Source organism: Ctenopharyngodon idella, chromosome 18 (assembly GCF_019924925.1).
Source record: "Ctenopharyngodon idella isolate HZGC_01 chromosome 18, HZGC01, whole genome shotgun sequence".
Lineage (NCBI taxonomy): Eukaryota > Metazoa > Chordata > Actinopteri > Cypriniformes > Xenocyprididae > Ctenopharyngodon > Ctenopharyngodon idella.
This window is the reverse complement of record NC_067237.1, coordinates 18,702,014-18,724,481: the sequence shown is the minus strand read 5'-3', so window position 1 is coordinate 18,724,481 and position 22,468 is coordinate 18,702,014. Positions and strand designations below refer to the sequence as shown.

The following is a 22,468-nucleotide window of genomic DNA, read 5'->3' as shown; positions in this document are numbered from 1 at the left end:
TTAATAAGTCATTGTTACGTCCCTGTCTTCGCGGCCATGTCACGCTGAGGGACGGACGCCTGCCACTGGAGGGTTACGAGGGGGTGAATGTGTGTGTGCGCGTCCCAGAGAAAGAATAAATAGGATTGTGTGAATATATGTGAGGAGAGAGAGGGTGTTCATGGGAATCAACAAAGAGGCACAAAACACATTGGCTGAACATGTTTGAGGTTGAACAAGCGAGGGTGTGTCAATGGTAAATGTGTGTGTGTACACTGCATATAGGTGCATGTTTGTTCCAATTAAGTTCTGTTGTGGCTCGTCACTAAGGGCTATTGCTGGCCATTCACAGCATGTGTGTAAGTGTGTGTTTATGTGTTAGGATGATATATGAGAGGACAGTCCCACAGGTTTTACCACTCGCAACTGTCTAACATCAAACACTCGCAAACCAAACACCATATGCACTGGACATCAACCATAACTCCCATTTATTACATTGATACTCAGACTTTATTTACAGTCTGTGTATTTATATGTATACATGTATATGTATTTATATGTATATATAAAAAACTTGATTCTGATTGATCAATCCCAGCATTCCACATATGGGTCAATGACAGTGTCCAAAGGCCTTAATAATAATTAAAAACAAAGATATGACATCCAAAGTATGTAAGGTAGTACAACTAGATCTCTTTTATTGAATCCAAAATGTTTTAATTATATTTTCTGGTAGCACTTTATTTTAGGGTCTTTTAACTAGTTGCTTATTAGCATGCATATTATTAGAATAATGGCTATTTATTAGTACTTATAAAGCACATATTATTACCTTATTCTGAATGACCTTATTCTACATTATTAATCCTACCCAATACCTAAATTTAACAACTACCTTACTAACTATTAATAAGCAGTAAATTAGGAGTTTATTGAGGGAAAAGTCATAGTTAATAGTTTATATGTGTTCCCTATACTAAAGTGTTCCCTATTTTCCTACATATAAAGGTATTTTAAAGATTTTGAAGTGTCAAAAGGTCATTCGGTTTAACCATTCAAAGGCCAATACAGCCATTTCATTTGTGATTAAAACGTCTTAAAATGTAATAAATGTATATATTTTCTATATTTTTCTGGCATGATTTTATAACATCATATATCATCATAAAATGGTATTAAAATTATGTGTAGAAGTCGTTGCTTTGTTATGAGAAAGAATGTCCGGAAAAATGAATTTCATTGATGTCAATCGGAGTAACCGATATAAAGGAACCATTTTGGATCAAGTCATGCGGTCAATCTTGTGACAGGATGTGACATCATTCAGACACCTGCAAAGGACCACATGGTCGTGAAGCAAAGTAACTAAATATTCATGTTATACGCATGTCCCGAAACATCAGGTCATTCGGTACAACCGCTATACATTTTTTTTAAAAACTTGTACTAAATATAAAATGTTTGATTATCCTTTTGCTAGCTAGCTAGCAAGCTAGATATCAGTCTGTTAGCATTGTTTGAAAATATCGTCATTCAGACCAAAAATGTAATTCGGTAAAACCAAAATTTTGGTTAAACCGAATGACTTTTTTGGTGATAAATTTTGTCCATCTTGTAAAAAATGACAAAAGCAGTGTTAATTGATTATAAAAACCACATAATCTCATTGTTAACGCTTGATAAAACTTCAAAATGAATTATATCTCCATTATGTTTTTTTTACACTTTTAAAAACTTTATTTGTCAATGACCCATATATATATATAGTTTTACGGAATGTATAAATGACTTTTAATATTATTAATATTTATTTTTTAAGCGTCAATACTAAGTTTTCACTATGAATTCAAATGAAATGCTTTCACTCAGTTAGCCTATAGGTTTTACTGGAAGAAATCTGAACTGTACATATAATAATGAAAACACCATGAATTACAATAAGTATTACATAAAAAACAATAATACCAGTAACAATATGTCTCTCTGGGCCATCTGTGCCAATTCTGTGGGGCCTAAAGGTCTAATTTTATCTTCTCACTTTTAAATAAATCGTTTTTTATAATTATTTAATTACTTTTTATTATTATTACTATACTTTTTACTCCACAAATCTCCATCAAAACATTAATGTGTCAACAATTCCTTCATTAACAGATAACAAAAAGCTTTGATATTCAACTAAATACAGTATCACAGATCACTATTTTCCAGAGACATTAAATTAGATCAATTAACCTCAAAATTGTTTCAACTAACAAATTTTGATATTTAAAAAAATAGTGTAGCCATTCATTAAAATTATATACTATGGAATGTTTTTTGAGATAACTGTCAAATTTAGTGGTTTAACAAAAATACACAAATATAATTAAAATGATAATATAAAAATATAATATAATATACAACAAACATGTATTTATTTGTTTGTTTGGTATGTAGTCTGTTATCTGCTTCTATTTTGTGATAATGTCCAGTTGAGTGTTAAATATCTAAGTTATCATAAATCAAAAATTCATAAATCAGTTATGTTGATGGAAATATTTCTGTTTTTTCATAGAATTATACACTCTGGCCCCCAATTGGTATAAAATACAACCTGATTAGCATTTCCTTTATCTACGTCTCCATCTGCAGCTACTTTAACCTAAGCCTGATGATGATAAAGTGCAGTGTGTTTGGTGTCATGGCACACACATCTGTCACACTGTGACCCTTGTTTAACTGTTTGTCATTACAACAAGCAATTTGACCCTTGACCCTTCATGATCCGATTGGAGACTAGACCATTTGTCTCTTCGACAATCCATGAGAACGGCACATCATCCAGTCTTCACCCGCAGTTTAAAGTCAAGAGTGTGATAAAAATATTTGAACAGTCACTGATTTATAATTAAGCAATAAAGAGGTTGTGTTATTGTGCTAATCGCTTTTACTATAGCCTGTTTTTAGTACAAATTTTGACCAATCAGCATCTAGGACAGGAAATAAGCATTTTACAATATCTGGCACAGGCATGTCACAGTCCGAAACATTGCCTGATTTGTCAGGCTTACAATCCAAGAAAGAGACAAGCTGTCTGTGAAACATATTCTCTCACCCACTCGATGCTCTTTGTCTCCCTGAAAAGGTCTGTGTCTCAATCAATAGCCGAGTCGCCCACACTTCCATATCTTCTAATCTGAAGGCACAAATTCTCCCCTCAGTGCCATAAAGAGTGCACACTCAGTAGGGTGAAATGAAACGGTCCCCTGAAGGCAGGAACAGCTGGTACTGTTGCTGAATCAGGTCCCTTGTTCCCCCCGCCTCCCACCCCTCATTCTACCTGCAGCTTCAGTCCAGGTTCACTACATTACACTGCTGAGAGAGAGATTTTTTACAGCCTCACATGCTGACAAAGCAGTGTGTATCCTTCACTTTGTGTTTCTTAGGGGTTCCTATTTTTGGGTCTGCATCTATGGAGAGATGGTGTAAGCAATATATCAGACATTCCCAATGAATTTGCTGGTGATACAAAATAAATCACATTGATTTTATTTGGCCATAAATTTTCTTAAAAGACTAATTTTGATATTCAGAGCTGATCTAATTCATTTCTGTAAGTTCAGACTGTCCGTCCCAATGAATTGGTTCACAACTTATTCAATAATTTATTTTCATCATCACTCAAAAATGTTCATGGAGGCCTCTATGCGGCATTTTTTTTATTTTTCATAATGTTTACAGGATTAGTTCACTTCAAAATTAAAATTTCCTGATAATTTACTCTTCCCCCATGTCATCCAAGATGTTTATGTCTTTCTTTCTTCAGTCGAAAAGAAATTAAGGTTTTTGAGGAAAACATTCCAGGATTTTTCTCCATATAGTGGACTTCAATGGGGTTCAACGGGTTGAAGGTGCAAATTGCAGTTTCAATGCAGCTCTACATGATCCCAGACGAGGAATAAGGGTCTTCTGTATCGAAATGATCGGACGTTTTCTAAAATAACATTTTTTTTAAACCACAAATGCTTGTCTTGCACTGCTCTGCGATTACGTAATCACGTTGGAAAGGTCACGCGTGACGTAGGCAGAAGTACCGATCCAGTGTCTACAAAGCAAACGTGCAAAGACTAAGTCAAATGGCCTTAACAAAAAAAAAGGTAAAATAACGATATCGGACGATCGTGACCCTTCCAACGTGATTACATGATTGCGTGGCACAGTGCAAGACGAGCATTAAAAAACTGGTTAAAAAGTATATAAATTTTTTTTTTTTTTAGAAAATGACCAATCATTTCAGTAAATAAGACCCTTATTCCCCATCTGGGATCGTGTAGAGCCCTTTGAAGCTGCACTGAACCTGCAATTTGAACCTTCAACCCGTTGAACCCTGTTGAAGTCTATATAAATGAAAATGATTAAATATTCTTCCTTGTGTTTATTGAGAGTTTGGAAAATACTAATAATTTTTAACTAGTTTCCCCCCAGTTTTTTACTCTTTAAAGGATTGGTTCACCCAAAAATGAAAATTCTGTCAATAATTACTCACTCTTATGTCGTTCCACACCCGTAAGACCTTCGTTCATCTTCAGAACACAAATTAAGATATTTTTGATGAAATCCGAGAGATATATGACTCATCCATAGAGAGCAATTTAACCATCACTTTCAAGGTCCAGAAAGGTAGTAAAGACATCGTTAAAACAGTCGACGTGACTGCAGTGGTTCAACCTTAATTTTACAACATGAGGGAGAGTAATTAATGACAGAATTTTCATTTTTGGGTGAACTAACCCTTTAAATTAAAATTTAAATCAATGGCTGTTTAGTTCAAATTATGGCTTTTATGATAAAAAAAAAAATATTCTATACCTTTTCAGAGCAAATACATAACTATCAATGCATCAAATATCATTAAAATGCATACAAAATATTGAGATATAATATTTAGCTACATCACCAACCCTAATACAGAAGGTCCTTATATTCAGCTTTGAAAGTATATCTCCTGAAATCATATTTTAAGTGTATGTATATATATTTATGGACTGATAGAATTCTTATCTAGTTGATTTCAGCACAGTGACATAAACAGCCATCAAAGCAGAATTCCACTGAAAAGGTTATTGACTAAGAGCGCTGGTGGCAAGCATGGCTGTGGACCAATCAGCAGAGGCATGACTAAGCTGGACGGGGCTTGTTTGGACCAATCATTGAGTGTGGCCCCCTTCTCCTCCCTATCCTCAGCAGTCTCTGGGAGACTGCATTTCCTCTTTATCACTGTGCCCTACAGACAATCCCTCTCATCCCCCTCATTCTCCCTCACCCTGCCTACCTCTCTCCATTCCCGAATGAATCAGATTCCAGCTGTCGCCTGCCGAGGCATCCATTCTTACACTCAACCAAAGGGGAAAAGAGAAAGAGAGAGGGATGATGATGGGAATGGGTGAAAGCAAGGAGAATAAAGGAATGAAGCAAGGGCAAGAGGAAATGGGGCATTTCATCAGTGTGTGTGTGTGTGTGTGTGTGTGTGTTTGCATAAGTATGTATTTGTATTCTTGTGCTGTGCCTTTGTGTGCTTTAAATGTAGGAGTGCTAAACACAGGGAGTGACGTGGATATTTCAGACAGCAAGCAGCATAAGAAAAAGGCAGAAAAAAGAAAGAAAATGAGAGAGAGGTGGAAATATATAAATATGAAAGAAGGACTGAAGAGGAGCTATATATGGCAGTCTGTCTGGGCTTTACAGTGTCTAATGAGAGACTCATCATACTGATGTCCCATTCATTTCATAAAGCCATGTTTAAAGTGCACTTTTGCAGTAGCTTTAGTATATTGTATGTGGTTATTTTGCCAAGAATACAGTACAAGACTACAAGATCTGACAGAAAAAGCCCCAGATTATAGCCAAATCGTAAATTATCGTGACCGTAAATACAGTCAGGATGGAGAATGATCTCTAGTGTGAATCAGCACAATCAGTGTAGTTTGATTGTCAGGATTGTTTGGTTTTATTGTCTTTTTGTTCATGTGTCTGTGTTTCCTTTCCATTTAGCCAATTTTTTTGGTTACTGATTAGTTTCAACTATGTCTCGTTTAGTTCCCTTGTTTGCGCCCCTGTGTATTTTTATTCCCTATTTAGCTCAGTCGGTTGTTGGTCATTGCCTTTGTTTTATGTGTGGCAAGTGTACGATTACTCCTGAGATTCTCCTTGGTGTTCTTGTATTGCTTATTCTGCATCAAGCGTGTTAGATTACCACCATAAGCGTGACAGACTAATGATTCTAATGAGTTGGTTCATTTTGTGAATCAAAAACATACAGAGCAACTAGTTTAGTCTGATTCCAGAACAAATGACTCGAATGAGTCTGTTTTTTAATGAATCAAAAACGTACAGTGCAGCTAGTGTAGTGGCCCTGCGTCCCAATGTGCATGCATACTATCCATCCTAAATAGTATGTGAGATTAGAATAAGTGTGTCCCAAAGCATTTTATGTTGAAAAGAGTATGCCAAAAGTCCCTGGATGGTCTACTATTTACAGTATTTTCCAAGTGTGGATCCGTTCACACTTTAATGGCTAATATTGCCCACAACCCATTGCGCTTTGGAGGAGGATTTGGTTCAGAACTACAAACATGAATAAAAAGTGTTGAAAACTACAAGCATGGCAGATGTGCGCAACTATGCCTTAATGGATTAAGACAATTTTATGACGTGATAGTATGTCCCAAAGCTTGTCTACTCTTCTGCTACACACTCAGAAGTATGTACTTTTTCTTCACAAAAAGAGTACATGTAACAGACGTAGGCTGGTAAGAGCTGAGCGGTAAAGATTGCGGTCTTTAGTCTCCTTGTTAGAGCGCCTAACTCCCATGCCGGTGGACCTGGGTTCGAGTCCCATTCAAAGCGGGAGGTTTGAACAGGAGGGGTTACATTGGTGCCGTGACCCGGATGGGAGTGAGGTTTAGGGGTGTAACAGACGTAGGCTGGTAAGAGATGTGTGTGTAAACCTCATTCCCCTGATCTCAAGAGGCGCTCTAGAGACTGACATTAGAGACTGTGATCTTTAGCCTCCGTGTTAGAGCGCCTGACTCCCATGCCTGCGGACCCGGGTTTGAGTCCCACTTAGAGCGGGCAGTTCAAACAGGAGGAGTTACATACATACTTTTAGGATGCAGTATAAGTACATGAATTGGAACGAAGCATGTGATTCCTAAATGAATGTCTGGAATGAGTCTGTTATTATTAATGAATCAAAAACATACAACACAACCAGTGAAGTCTAATTCCCAAATGAATGACTCATATGAGTCAGTTCTTTTCAGTGAATCAAAAACAAACAGCGCAACTACACTGTCTGATTCCCAAACGAATGACTCATATGAGTCAGTTCTTTTCAGTGAATCAAAAACAAACAGCGCAACTACACTGTCTGATTCCCAATGAATGACTCCAGTGAGTCGGTTCTTTTTAATGAATCAAACATCCCTAATAAAATGTTCATAAACACATTAGAAAGCAAGAAACAGTTCATTTAAATGTGCACAGGCTTTCAGTCTAATAGCGTGCGCTTGGTTTTACATTGGAAGACCTTGTGTCACCGATACCTTTGGTTGGCTGCAGAAGCAACACCAACGGCTCACTGAGCTTTAATCAGTTCCAGCACGGCACAATGTTGCCCTCCAGGAGAGATATTATTATGGCTTTGTACTCATATGATCTTCTGCATGGTGACTTTCAGACATTAGATGCTGCTGCTTTGTTTTCAGTGCTTTTAAAAAGTCCTTGAGTTTCCACATTCTCGATTAGAGTCAAATTTCTGTCCCAACTCTGTTCGAATGTCAATATTAGACTGCCGGTAATGTCAATAGATAACAGTGTAATTAGAAGCTGTGCAGTACTGATGAGGGCCTTGTTCTCTAGACATACATTGAGTCTCTTTTAGGGACATTTGGAATGCAAACCACCAACCAGGAACTGCATGGAAATTTGCCTGAATAGGGACGAGAGAACTGCAAATGAACTCCAGAACAGGGTCATTCCTTTTCATTCCTTTAATCCTCTCCAAACACTAGTGTTCATCTTTGTTTTATCTTTAAATGTGAATAGTTTATTAAGTAAAAAAAAAAATGTTACTGACATTCTATTGAGTTGCTGTAGTGTTTAATGAGTTGTAGTAATAAGACACCAGTGGTGGTAACAGCACGGCCTCCATCTCCCACAGGGTTAAATGTACCTGCGGACGGACAGCTTTTCTCTGTGTCAGCTGTGCTGCTGTCAGGCCTCTTTGAGGTAAATGTCACCTGAGGCACATGCAAAGAGACACTCCATGACACAAGCAGCACCTGACAGTCACCAAAGCACCTGCCTGCCAGAGCTACTCCGCTTATCTGTATGTTGTCACACTTGCCAGGCACCCTTTTTCTTTCTTGGCTGTTCTTAAATAATTAAAGCATAGTTTTAAACACAAAAAAAAACCTCAAATACCATCTGAAGTTTTTGCATAAGCAAATATAGCATGACTATGAATAAAACCATTAGACTATTCTTGTTTTTATGGAATATTGCAGTATTTATTATAAATAACTGATCTGTGCACATCATTATTTTTTCAAATTCATGTCCCCTCATAATTTTTACTCAAAATAACTTCCCCTCCCTCTTGACAAATCAAGTCCCGCCCTACATTTTATTCTTGTTTGAATTTAAGTAAGTAATTGCTGCATCAAACATGACTAAGCGTAATTTACAAAAATAATCACTGTGTACGAAATCGAATACTGCTCTACTATAACAGTACACCAAGAGAGTAGTAGGGCTGGGACAATACAACGATTCGCGATACAACGAATCTGAATCGATCCTGATATTTTCTCTCTCGAGTCGATTCTGAGCTTAGTTTTAACAGCAGATGGCGCTCTAGGCTAGTTTTTTTAACCGCACACTCAAATGCTCACGAAGAAGAGTGCTGGAGAGCACTCATGCGTTCGGCTGAGTCATGTAAGTGGTTAAATATACTTAAAATATACTTATATATGCGAGATTAATGTAAACACATCTCACTGCAAACACCCTTGTAATTCGACCTTTATGACTGAAAATTATGTCATACTTTATCTACTCTTTAAACAGCATTATGATAAAAATGGAACACTATGGCAACAGCTTTTTTACCTGTACATGACTGCGTTTTGATTCAGGCGGTTGGGTGGAACTCTGTTTGGCCTAAAACACTGTATTTGTGATTATCCCATTTGAAATGCTGACTACAAACAGAGAGGTTTTTTAGATTTTCCATTGCGGTGTTCTCTCCGTATTTACAATTCTTTGCAGCTTTTAGCCGCTGCCTACAACTCTCTGGATTCTTCACTGGAAACCGAAAGTAACTCACTCACACTAAACATTTACTCTTTGAATTCTTGCGCCCGAGAACAAGTCAACACAATTATGACTAAAAGTTTGCTAAGAAGTATTTCCTACTAAAACAAGGCGGTAATTGACTCTGGTGAGCGTATCCATCGCAGACTGGTGGGAGTGGCCTTGGATGGCAACATGCCCAGTGCATTATGGGTGTTGAAGTTTGCCTAACTATTTGGCAAAAGGAAAGAAAACATCCTTTTTTCTCAGTTTTCTCTAGTCAGGTAGCACAGATTTAAAAATTTCCTTTCTACTGCATAGGCACACTGTAAAACTCAAAACATTTGAGGAAACTTACCTCAAAACATTTAAATAAACTATAAATAAATAAATAAACATTTTTTAAGTTAGTAGAACTTAAAATTTTTGTGGCAAATGGGGCGGGGCCGAGAGCCGTGGAAGCGGAGCAAAGCCAGTGTGGCTCCCACAGTTCTCAGCCTCGCCCCACTCATCATAATGTTAATTACATTCAGTTAATTTACATAAACATCACATTCAGATCTTGGTTAAATGTTTGATAGCATATAGCACATGCTATTATAACTATCACAGAGACTGTCATTAAATACTTGCATGTATATAATCAAACCACATACAGTATATATGGTCTTAAAAGTTTTGCAGCCCATCCTCAACCTAACCACAGACTCTACTCTTCACCACAATGGTAACCCTACAAAACTACCATAACATAACGGAAATCCCAACATAACACAACATTAAACACTAACTTATGTCTCAATTTCAACATTTATTTATACAGTCCGACGCAAAGCATGCTGGGAATTAGAAATCTGCTGCAACTCAACTCAATCATATTAAGTTCAGCTTACTACAATGAAAAAGTCCACACAACTTTTTTCTATTGAGTACAATGAACATTATTATTTAAGTGAAACAAACTCATTTCATTTAATTCATTTCACTGTTCGGTTTTACAGTGCAGCCAAGTTTTATTAAAAGCCAATTTTGCCAGTAGTAAAATACCTTTTAATTCACCCAAGCTACAAAGATGATTTCACCTTACATTCTCTGTGATAATAAACCATCTGACCTCAATGGACCAGTTAATGAAAACATCTCTGCTGCGTAATGATCTGTTTACAGGACACTCTAATACAACCTGTTCTAGTCCAGGGGAGGCTCTGCCTTGCTCCCCTTGCTCCCGTCTGCCTTGCTTTCAGTGATCCAACAATACTCCTCTGACCTCTATGGCACTGTAAGATGGCAGAAAAGCAGGCCACCCATGGGCACTGTGCCCAAGATCTGAGGCACTCGACCATGCCAGTGTGCTCTGTGTACAGAGCCACAGTATAGTGGCTGTCTGTGTTGTCACATTTGCATGTATTGTTCAGTGTGCATTACAAGGATATGCGGACTACAACACTATACACTCTGTGTCTTTCCCACAATATCCACAACATGCTCTATGCTTTGTGTCACTTGATGTGTGGTACTGTCCGTGCCATAAAACCTGTAGACACTTCTGTAAGTGTAAATGTGTGTATATTAGCTGTGTGGGCAGGTCTTGCTTTGATAATTGATTCTGTGATGCTGCAGTCCATAGTAAATGTCTGTGTTTGTGATGCATTATAGTGTATGCTCAGTTTGGGTGTGGATAAGCACTTTGTGTGTCTTCTTTGCTTTGTGTCACGTGAGTTCTGAGGCAAACCTTGGACTCTTTAAATAGAAAACAACTATGAAATTCTCATGCCTGCAAAAAAATGTGTCTGGTTATGTATTAACTAGAACACTTTTACTCTGTCATATGAGGCCTACGGTCTTCAGTTCATTAACCAAGACCGCCAGGCCTACTTTTTATTGTCTCTTTATTGATTTCTGTGGCAGATACTGTGTGTATTTGCTATCGGGCTTGCATTTAAACTGTGTCAAAGTTTAAACTAAGAAAGACACTGACCTACATTAGTTCTTCACTCTCACTCACACATACAATGATGACCAATGCACAGTCTCTAAACACACCTGTACTACAGATGCTTAAGTTCCCACCAAAACGGAGACGTTTCAAATATGAGCCTATCCTGCTCTTGCAAAGAGTATCGCAGCTTGCTTTTATTGGATAAAGCCTATATTAAAGAGTAAATCAATCGTAAATAGTCTGAAATTACATATTTATTCGACAAAACCTAATTTATTTCCCAAAAGTTTCAGTGAACAACATAAATATATATTCCGAATCATGCATGGCACCCTTTAGAGCTTCGCTATAGATCACAATGTTTAAAGTCACAATGTAACGGATGTAGCGACAGATATTTTCCTCTGATTGTGATGCATATTCAAGTGAAATGGATTATTGAAAACAAAAAATATATAGGACAGGTCTTGGAGGCAGATTGGTTTACTTGGACTACAATACGATTGGAGAAGTCTGGCATATGTCACCAGAGACATCTGACACTTTAACCAAAAAAATGACAAGATCAGAAGCGACACAAATTTAAAAAATGAAACACGCATGGATTAATCATTCACAATGAGATCAATAACATGGATTTAGAAAATAGATTTTCGACATTAATATGGCTTCATTGACACCATGCAGTGTAAGTGTTGCAAACAAAAACACCAGAAGCCGAACAAAATGCCAGCAGATTGGACATATTTCACAATTAACGACGTGTATGACATAAATTCATTACCAATATTCACGCCTGCATAGAGCTGCTTTTGAGCGCAGTGAGTGCTTGCAGAGACAGAGACGAGGAGTGAATGTATCGAGCACACTTTCCTAGAATGTCCTGTCTCTCAAGTAATGCTGGGAAATTCAATTAATTGGACTGAATTGCTTCATTGGATGTTACAATAAAAAAAAGAAAAATGATGTACAGACTTCCCAACACTACTTGAGAGTGAGGACACATAGGAAAAAGCACTCTGCCGCACACAATCGATTGATGTCTACTTGCTCGTGCTCTATATGACAGGGAGTGCAATCAAAACAAAACTGTATGTGAAATATAATGCAAATAATAAAAACAGTTACTGTAACAGAATTAAAGAGTAATACTCTATATAGAGCTGCACAATTTGGGGAATATGATAAAAATTGTGATTGTTGCTATGTGTGTTGCACAATTTGGCCAAAAAGTTTATTATAAATTATCAATGTGACTACAAAATAATAATTGTTATTATAATGTGATGTTTCATTGTAAAGTAGAAATCAATTAAAAAATATATCATTATAATCAAGCCATCAAGCTTTTATTTTGTTGGAAAACCGCAGGAAGCACTTAAAGGGATAGTTCAAACAAAAATGAAAATTCTGTCATCATTTACTCATCCTCAAGTTGTTCTAATATCTTTCTTCGGCTGAACACAAAAGAAGATATTTTGAAGAATATGGGTAACCAAACAGTTGATGTGACCCATTGACTTCCATAGTATGGAAAAAAATACTATGGAAGTGAATGGGTCCCATCAACCTTTAAAGCTTCTGATAACCCAAGGGCAGTAAAAATAACAAGCTCTTACCCAATACTTTGTAATACATATAAATCATTTAAAAAAGCAACATACTACACCTAAATCATCAGTTCCAATGTACTGTATTTGAAAATGATGGCTTTACTATAAATGCAGGTATCGCTTCTCGAACTCAACCTCTAAAAATGGTATTGGTGCATAGTGTTTAACACATAAAAGGCCGGAAAAATGACTCATGGTCACTAACCGGAGTGCAAACAATGCAAAAAGTCCATGGCCCCACTTTTACCACCATCCCCGTCTGACTCATTCTAATCTGTGGGAAAGGAATGTATCCTATTACTTATTAATGGAACACCTAAAATTGTGGGTGACATTTGTGTGTCGCATGAATGCAGGGTATTGTCGTAAAGGCAGGAGAGTGGCGTTGTGAAACTGTCAGGCCTCTTTTGTAAAAGCTTTTTGTAGCCCAAAAAGCAAAACTTATGAATACAGAGTCTGTGTGAGAGAAGTAGTAAAAACAGTAACCTTGTAACCAGTGTTGGGGGTAACGCATTACAAGTAATGTGAGTTACGTAATCCGATTACTTTTTCAAGTAACTAGTAAAGTAATGCATTACATTTAAATTTACAACAAAATATCTGTTACTTTTTCAAATAAGTACCGAAAGTTTCACATTTATTGACTGACAGCTCTCCTGTCCCCATGTTGAGAGAAATTGTGAGAAAATGTAGAGGCATTGTGTGAGCTGTGTGAACATGATGGTTATTGTAGTTCTAGACTAAATGTTAGCATGCACTTACTCATCTCCCTTTCATCTCATTCAGTATTCCTCAAAATGAATAAAAACAGTAAAATACAAACTCAGAATATTACATAAAACTGCAATAATTAAAAATATGTTAAATAATACATATACTTTATGTATTTAATCTCACTTTATTAACCAATGCCTTTGCTGATGACCTTCGATAATCCAATTCAACCATACTAATAAACAAAAATAATTTTAGATAAACATCACATTTGTTAATTTTTTTATTGCCGAAATTGCTTTCTTCTCCTGCGTCCTATTCTTCTGCAATCCAGAATGGCAGCACAGGGAAAGGTTTGTTTGAGCTGCGCCCTCTACTGTACAGGCGTAAATTTGCATTTCCTTCAGTCTTGAGGCTTATTCATTTCACTTTTGGTGTGAAAGGGCCTTTACATTTGCCAAAACTTTTTTTGTTATTAAAAAACAAGCAAGAAAGCCCAGACCGAGTGAGAAAAAGTAATGCAGACGTAATGTAACTTTCCATAAAATGTACCTAAGTAGCGCAATTAGTTACTTTTTTTTTTTTTTTTTAGAAAGTAACAATGTAGTAACGCATTACTTTTAAAAGTATCTTTCCCCAACACTGCTTGTGACACACTAAAATACCAGTATAACACATTTGGTTGCACTTTATTTTACAGTACGTGCACTTACGTGTACTTACAGTGTACTTACCAAAGAAAGTACTGGGTAATATAAGGTAACTACATGGGTTAGTGTTTACATGGGTTACTCTCAGGTTTAGGGGTAGGTTCAGGGTTAGTACCTAGTTATTACCCAGTTATTGCAATTACTATAATAAGTACACAGTATGTACATGGGGAACAGGACTGTAAAATAAAGTGCTACCACACATTTTAGTCACAGTTAGATAAGTACATTTGTGATGTAATGTCATGTGCAAGTGCATTTAGGCTATGCATTTGGCAGATGTTCCAAAGAGACTTAAAATGGTGTATTTTTTATGTGTGTTCTCTAAGAATTGACCCCATGACCTTGTGCCATGCTCTACAAATTGAGCAACAGGAAAATTAGAAAGACATATAACTACAGCAATTCATCTGTCATTTGTGACAAATGAGTCACTCTACCCTGTACCCCGCTGACCCCGGTGCTTATAACCCACCACTGACCCTCCAAGACCCTGAGGCTTTTCCAGGACATACAAACATGTAGTCACAAATATATTCATACACATCCTTTAGTCTTTCCCCCTGTCCCCTGTATCCATCTGAACTCTTGTGCAAGGTCCAGACGCTCATTTTCTCATATCCACCCTCCCCTTCTCTAGCCAGGCGAGTGACTCCTGTCATTGTCGAGCCATCTCTGTCTTGGGCGTGCGATAAAGGGGTCATTGTTGCTATTTTGCTGTGTTCTCAGCCGTTCTCTTGCCCTGACATCTCCCTGATTCATTTTCTCTACAACTGCTAGTAAAACACTATTTTATAAGTCTTCCTTTACACCTTTACAAGCAATTCACCTGCTAAGATGGTATAGACATCACATGGCCAATAACTGAAATGTAGTCATCAAGTACAAAGCCCTGCCTCACTGAGGTGAATATTACAAAATAGCCAAGTCATGAAATCAGAAGTCCAAAACAACCACAACCCAAGTAGCCTGTGCATATGTACAACTGTTGTTATATGTACAACTAGGTGTGCATATGTGCAACTGTTGTTAAAGGATGGGTTAGGGCCGTAAAAATGCAGTACTGCACTTTTACATCCACGGTTGAGTATGTAAACGTGTCCTGTCATTGAAGAGGCATGGTAAACTAGTAACCTTAACTAGTTACTAGTAATCTGTAACTAGTAGTCAATCTATATGGGTTTTAATGCCCTATTGATATTGACATCTAAAAGGCATGGTGGTCACTATCCAAAATACAGTAAAAACATAAATGTTTTCTGTTTTAATATAGTTTAAAATGTAATCTATTCATGTGGTGGCAAAGCTGAATCAGCATCATTACTCCAGTCTTCAGTGTCACATGATCCTTCAGAAATCATTCAAAAATGCTGATTTTGTGCTCAAGAAACATTTTTATAGGAATATTTGAATGAAAAGTTCGAAAGAACAGCATTTATTTGAATTTTTTTTAACAATTAAAGAAAGTTTAATCTCTCTTTTGATCTATTTAATGCATTTTTGCTGAAGAAAAGTATTAATTTCTTTCAAATAATTATATAAAATACAATTTAATGATGACAAATAAGATTTGCCTCAATTTGTGAATCCAAACGCAAAAAATCTAGAAGCTATCAGCTGACATTGCATTTTTAAAGTGACACTATAGCCCTTTTCACACAGAGATTCTGGAAAATACACTGATAATGTGTCCCGGGATTTGTCCCAGGATCGTTTGATTTTGGTTTATTCCCACTGCAAGTGATTTTCTGGAATCTGTGTGTGCGTTCACACACATCCCGTAAAAATCCTGTAAAGACACATGACATCGGGATGTGACATGTAATGTCTCCGCGGCGTCTTAAGTTTGCTTATGATCTGTAATTTCTCTCTCGAGAAACCACACTTTTTCTGATTTGATCATAAACTAGCGCATCGCATACCGTTCCACTAAGCTGGCGAACGATCTCAGCTTCAGCGTCATCACTACGAAACACCCCTTACGGGATTGGTCTTGCAGGGTGCGTTCGGGGGCTGATCCCGGCAATATTACTAGGTCCCCATCCCGGATCAATCCCGGGATGTGTTTGCATTCACACAGAAGGCACTCTAGCAATTTTATGGCAATTGTCTGGGATCAACGCTCTGTGTGAAAGGGGCTTAGGTTGGAATGACCAGCTACTGGCTGATGCTGATAATCTCAAAATTGTCAAATATAATCTGATTAATGTGTCTGAGTAATATATCAGTCTATCACAGCCTTTAATATCAGTATGTCTTTATTTTATTAACATAATATTGAAGTTGAGTGTAAGGATATAAATTGGCTTTATTAAGAGTGGAAAAATGTGTGCCTTGACTATTTGATTGCACTAGAATGGTGTGTATTAGCCATTAGCCATTCCTGTGTTCCAGGAAAGACCTGCCTGAGGAGTGTGTCAGGGGAAGGTGATCAGGGGTTTAGCATTACTCTCAGCTGAGTCACCCTTACAATTGATCCCTATTTCTCTTTTGTTTTCCCAGAGTGTGGGCCATTCTTTGCTAAAGGTAACTTAAGTCCAGCGTGAGCTCAGTTAACAACATGAACTGACCAATGACTCCAGCCTATCAACTCGCACACAGAGTGACATCACTTTAAAGGAGGTCACAGTAATCAGATTATCCTAGTTATTCAGAGGCACTGGCAACCAGCGAACCAAGTATGTTCAAATTAGCCTTCCAGGCAACGTGAGAGAGAGGCAGCTATTACAGTCATACTGGTATGCTAATATAAAAGTCTTTGTCCCTGACTTCTCATTGTTCTAATATAATATATTTACAAAGCCAATTGATTTATACACCAATTATGAGGGTTACTACATTTTGTGACACCAATGCTAGTATTGGAATGCAATTACTGGTGCACTAAAGGGGACACTATACCATGCACACAAACATGCTGTACTGTGTTGTTGAGCGGGGACTGTACTATGGGGGAGGGGGATGTCTAGGGTGCAATAGAGGGAAGCTGGGAAGAGGCTGGAGGGCTTGGAATCCGCCTCTGTTGCCACAGCAGCTGTGCCAATCTCCAAGTACGCCTACAGTTTGAAGAGGATACCTGAGCTCAGAGCCCCTGGATAATGAGAAGCAGTGAAACTTTAAACTCTGACAGCTAATGCTTTTACCCCTCCTGTGTCTACAGGGGCACGGTAAACAAGCATCCCATTGCTGAGAGAGGGAGCAGCACTGGGATGACTGTTTTCGTGGATTTGACAAGGACAGGGATTAGCAGACTCTGCTAAATCTTCTCTAGAGTGTCTGTCAAGCTACTGCAAAAACTGCAAAAGCCAAACCCTTAGTATCGAGTGTGCAGTGTTCATTTTCCAAAATGCATCCATATACTCATCCATTCAGCTACTCTCTTCTTTCTGCCCACAACAACTCTAACTGCGCTTAGCAGCAAATAGCACAAAGAACCAAAAATAGCCCAGCGTTTTCCAGAGCAGAGCAGCTTTGCCTTAAGAAGAGAAAGCAATGCAACGTCAAGAAGCTATACGCAAAAACAAAAAAACAAAACAATGTTTCCAAGTCCATACACAACATCTATTCCTTTTGTCCTTTCACTACAGTCACTCCACCATTGCCAAACCCATGATTTTTGGGCTATTCCAATTAAGGATAAATTTGAGGATAATTTGATTATCAGTTTTGGGGACTGTATCTGACATATCAGAAGTGACCCAGAGGCATTTACCCCTTATCAATATGTTGTTGCGTATGAGTATGTGTTGGTGTCGAGTGCATCAGAACACACTCTTTGCAAAATTTATACCTTTAGGGGTACAACAGATTGTCACAAGGACAGTACCCTCAAAGGGACATCTTTGTACCTTATTTACCCCTCAATTGTTCATAGTAGTAACATTAGGGCAATGGCTGACAGACATCACAATGTTGAGCAATGGCGGATATTCAAATGGCGGACCTCGGTCTGCATCCGGGCCCCGGCATGTTTCCATCTGGACCGCGAGACAGAACGGTAGAACCATTTTACTGTTTCTAGTTGAAGTGAGCAGCGAGTCAAAACAGCGGTGTGGATCACACCACAAGCACTCGGGATCGTTTGTGGTAATGATATTTCAGTGCTATATCCTCTAGTAAGCCAAACGCGCTTCCGTGCACGTACTCTCTTTCTCCAGACGCGCGCCACATTAACAGTGCGTGTCCTGGAGTGGAGCAGAGCGAGCGTTTTTAATTCATTCCAATGGAAGTTGAGTTAACGTGAACGTCCATCGCAATGTTTCACTGTAGGCATCATCTGATGCCAATTTGTTAGATACAGCCCAACCCTAAGTAACATAATGGTAACATAAGTTGTCCCTTTAAGGGTACTGACCCAGTGATAAGGTACAATTTAGCACATTTATTTTGACAGTGAACAATAAAGAAACGTGACTCACTGTTACTGGATTTGAGGTCTCGATGGATGATTGGCACAAAAGTCTGGTTGTGCAAGTAGTCCATTCCAGTCGCAACCTGCACTGCCCAGTTCACCAGTACCCGAGGAGGCACCTTTTTCCCAGCAAGTGCCCGGTTAAGTGCTCCACCACGGGCATATTCCATAACCAGGCAAAGATTTGGCTCCCGCAGGCAAACACCTCGGAGAGCGATGATGTTGCGATGTCGGAGCATCCAGAAGAGTCTGGCCTCCTGCCTCACGTTCTCTGCTGTGGCACTAATGTCCTCATCTGGGTCCTGACGAGCCGCTTTAACAGCCACTTCCTCATCTCGCCACACACCCCTATACACCTTTCCAAAGCCGCCGGCACCGATCACTTCCTCCAAGCACAGCTCTGAGAAATCAATCTCTAGTGGTGACTCCCCACCGACCAGACCTCCCGGAGGCAACGCTGGATAGCTGGCGTCCCGTCGGGTCACATAATTACTAGGGAATATGCCCACCTTGTCCTGGATCTTTCCAGTCCACCAGCCCTCATCTCCAGACACTTTGGAGTCCTTGGAGAGCACCTCCAATAGGTCACCACGTCGCAAGGTCAGCTCCTCGTCCGCTGTAGCCTCATAATCAAAGACAGCTGTCCAGTATGTGTTAATGCCTTCATGATGATGGGGAAGATGGGAATCTGGGGAACCCACTGAGGATAGAAGAGTAGAGGAGTTCCGGCTGCTGCTGTTGTGTGTCAAGCAGGGTATTGAATTTGCACTTGTTGGGAGGACAGGGGGAACTGGGGGTCCACAGGAACCTCCAATGTTGGTGCAAGGTAGTGGGGCAGCACTGCCACCACCTCCAGCTCCTACTCCACTCAGTCTCGTATATGGGTCCATCACTGAGTGCACAGGTCAGCGATGAGGTCTCAAAAGCTGGAGGAGGCCCTCTGTCAACTTGCGCACAATATCCATGCAGAGCCCATCTACTGAGTGCAGGCCTTCTCAATGAGGGAAGAAATCAACGAGTAAAGCTTCTGCTGGGCTGCCCCTTCAATGTCCTCACCGGTTACTTGGATTGTCCACAGCACACTTTGCGTGTGTCTTAACATTTATAGAGCCATTGTAGTCAGTCAGTGTGTGCTTACAGCTCTAATATGACTAGGATGAAGATTCTGAATAAGAGCAATACAAGTTTTTCCTAGAGAAACATGAGATCCAAAGTCTTTGAGATTAGGTGAGAATACCCAGTCCATCAAGACGTGAGAATGTATTCTTTTTGGTTCCTTGATAGACAGCATTGGGCTTTTCCATTAGAAGAATCATTGAAGGCCTTGGAGACTCTCCTTGTAACAGCAGAATCCTTAACTAAAAGAATATTAGCTACTAAAGGATAAAACAATAACTAGATGGGTCTTCTGATAATTTGCCCTACATCACATATCATGATCTAGTAGGGGTTAAATTCCATCTAAATAGCTTGCACTGGAATGTTGTCCTAACCTCTAATCTATGTAAATCCGATCCATGTAAAACTCTCATCTTTGTAAATGTACATCGATGTTGCTCTTTGCAATGGATGTTAATGAATATTCATAGCCTTAAACACATGCATGCGCAGGCTTAAGGCATCTTCGGACATTCAGCTCTGATAGGCTCACAGGGATGCGCCAGCTCGCGATCTCAAAACATCCACAATTATTTGCACATTCGTAATATTCACTTCACGTTTCTCTTGTCTCGTGCAAATCCGGTACATCGCGAACGCTATAAGAGAGTTAAAATCTCTAAATAGCCTTTAAGGAAAGCGCGCGTCCATTTTAAGATGAGAATCACAACAGAGAGATGGCAGAGCCGTGCTTGTCATTAGCTTTAGTCGACATACATAATGTATTCTAGCCATTTAGCGTTTTGAATATTTGGAAATGCATATTAATATTTAACCAATAAACGTTGCTATAGCTACTACACGTCTACTGTTTGCAATTTAATCCAAGTCATAAACAAAAGCGACTGTCAGTTTGGGTTATTTCTATGAAGCGCATGTGCAAGTGCTTATTTCGATCATTTCGTCCTCATTTTCCATGATTGTCATTTTAACAGTAGATATTTTTATTGTCATCGAGCAGTTGATTCATGTCAGTTGCGTACATAAATTGAAATGTATGACAAGCTTAAGCAGAACTTCGGCTTGGTATTGGATTATTATTATGATACAGCGATAATTGAGATCATTCTATGAAGAATGAGAGTGATGCGGATGGCTTGCATAAAGATGACTTTTATCCAGGTCGTAGCGATTAGGCGACGAAATTCTCAAGAATGCGTTTATGTTGCCCAAATAAAAGCCAACACAAAATGCGTCCACCATCTTTACAATAATAATAATAACAACAATAATAATAGCCACCTAGTTCCTTTCTAGATTCTTCCACAATATTTCTTGTAATCCAGAGATCAGTGAGAAAGTATCCATGCGCCCTTCCAGCCCAAACAACCAGTTTTCTGAATTCAGATGTATGTTTGTGGTTGCTTGGATCGTTCACTGTACATCACAACATCCATACAGCTCGTCGCATGGGCGTATCATAATGCTGAAATATTCCCTACACATCATCGAATTCCACTGAAGGATGCTCTTTTAATCTTTCTCCCAGCTGGGTCAGATAGTCTGTCCGTCGTCCATCTCAATCGAATTGTTTCTACCACCGCTTCCTTTATCTGTGAGAAAGACGATCTATTCCATGGACCGGGCTGTCAGCTCCTGAGGCTGACTTTGTATCCAAATACACCGGCTGGACTGGGGGTGGAGGACAGTACGGCATTCTGGGAAATGGAGTTTATAGTGCATGCAAAGTGGACGTGGCCTATTAGGACTAGCTATATAATATAATATAATATAATATAATATAATAATATGTTAGCACTACAATTAGCCTATTTATAATTAACATTAATATAAAATATATTTTATATATAAAATGTGTGTGTGTGTGTGTGTGGTATTCTCTACATTATGGGGACCAAATATCCCCACAAGTAAAGTAATACCTGCAAATTTTGACCTTGTGGGGACATTTTTTAAATTTTATTTTATTTATTTATTTTGGTCCCCATGAGAAAACAAGCTTATAAATCATACAGAATGTTCTTTTTTTGAAAATCTAAAATAGCAGAAAGTTTTCTGTAATGGGTAGGTTTAGGGTTAGTGTAGGGGGAGAGAATATACAGTTTGTACAGTATAAAAACCATTACGTCTATGCAAGTGACAATAACCAATCATAGGCTACCCAAGATGGATCATACCTTAATAATAAATTAAAAAGGGCTATGACTTTCCCCCCTCAATTACGTATTTATATGATTGGCAACCTAATTGGAAGAGCTCTTTATTAGCCTGAAACATAAAACAACAATAATTTTTCATTATGCATATACTTTTATATAGGCATATAAGTGTCATGTTAATCAGGTAGATGGAAATGCAGTTCAGTTTAATAGCTGACCTGCACAACATGTACTAAAAGGAGAACAGCTTTGCTCCATTATGTCACACTGCCCCCTGGTGAGATTCTTGATCACATCAATGGCAGTTTTTCTTTCTGGCTTCTTGTAGTCATGCCATAAGGTCTTGTTCTCACATTCAGTCTACATAGCGGATGTTGTTTGAGTTGTCAGAATAGAGAGCAGAAAATGTGGTGCAGAAGGTCACTTTGGTCTCTAGTGACAATATGAATTAAATTCATACATGATTCTCAATAGCCTGCATT

The 22,468-nt window shown here is 38.5% G+C and overlaps 1 protein-coding gene across 1 annotated transcript in view; it reads right to left on the bottom strand.

The window, feature by feature from the left end:
• Positions 1 to 21,490, bottom strand: part of map3k10 (mitogen-activated protein kinase kinase kinase 10) — a 39,235-nt gene extending 17,745 nt beyond the window's left edge. Inside the window, exon 1 of the mRNA XM_051870921.1 lies at positions 18,716 to 21,490. Coding sequence (XP_051726881.1) covers positions 18,716 to 19,598 — 883 coding nt within the window. The 5' untranslated portion in view covers positions 19,599 to 21,490. The remainder of the gene's footprint in view (positions 1 to 18,715) is intronic.
• Between the last annotated feature and the right edge of the window lie 978 nt (positions 21,491 to 22,468).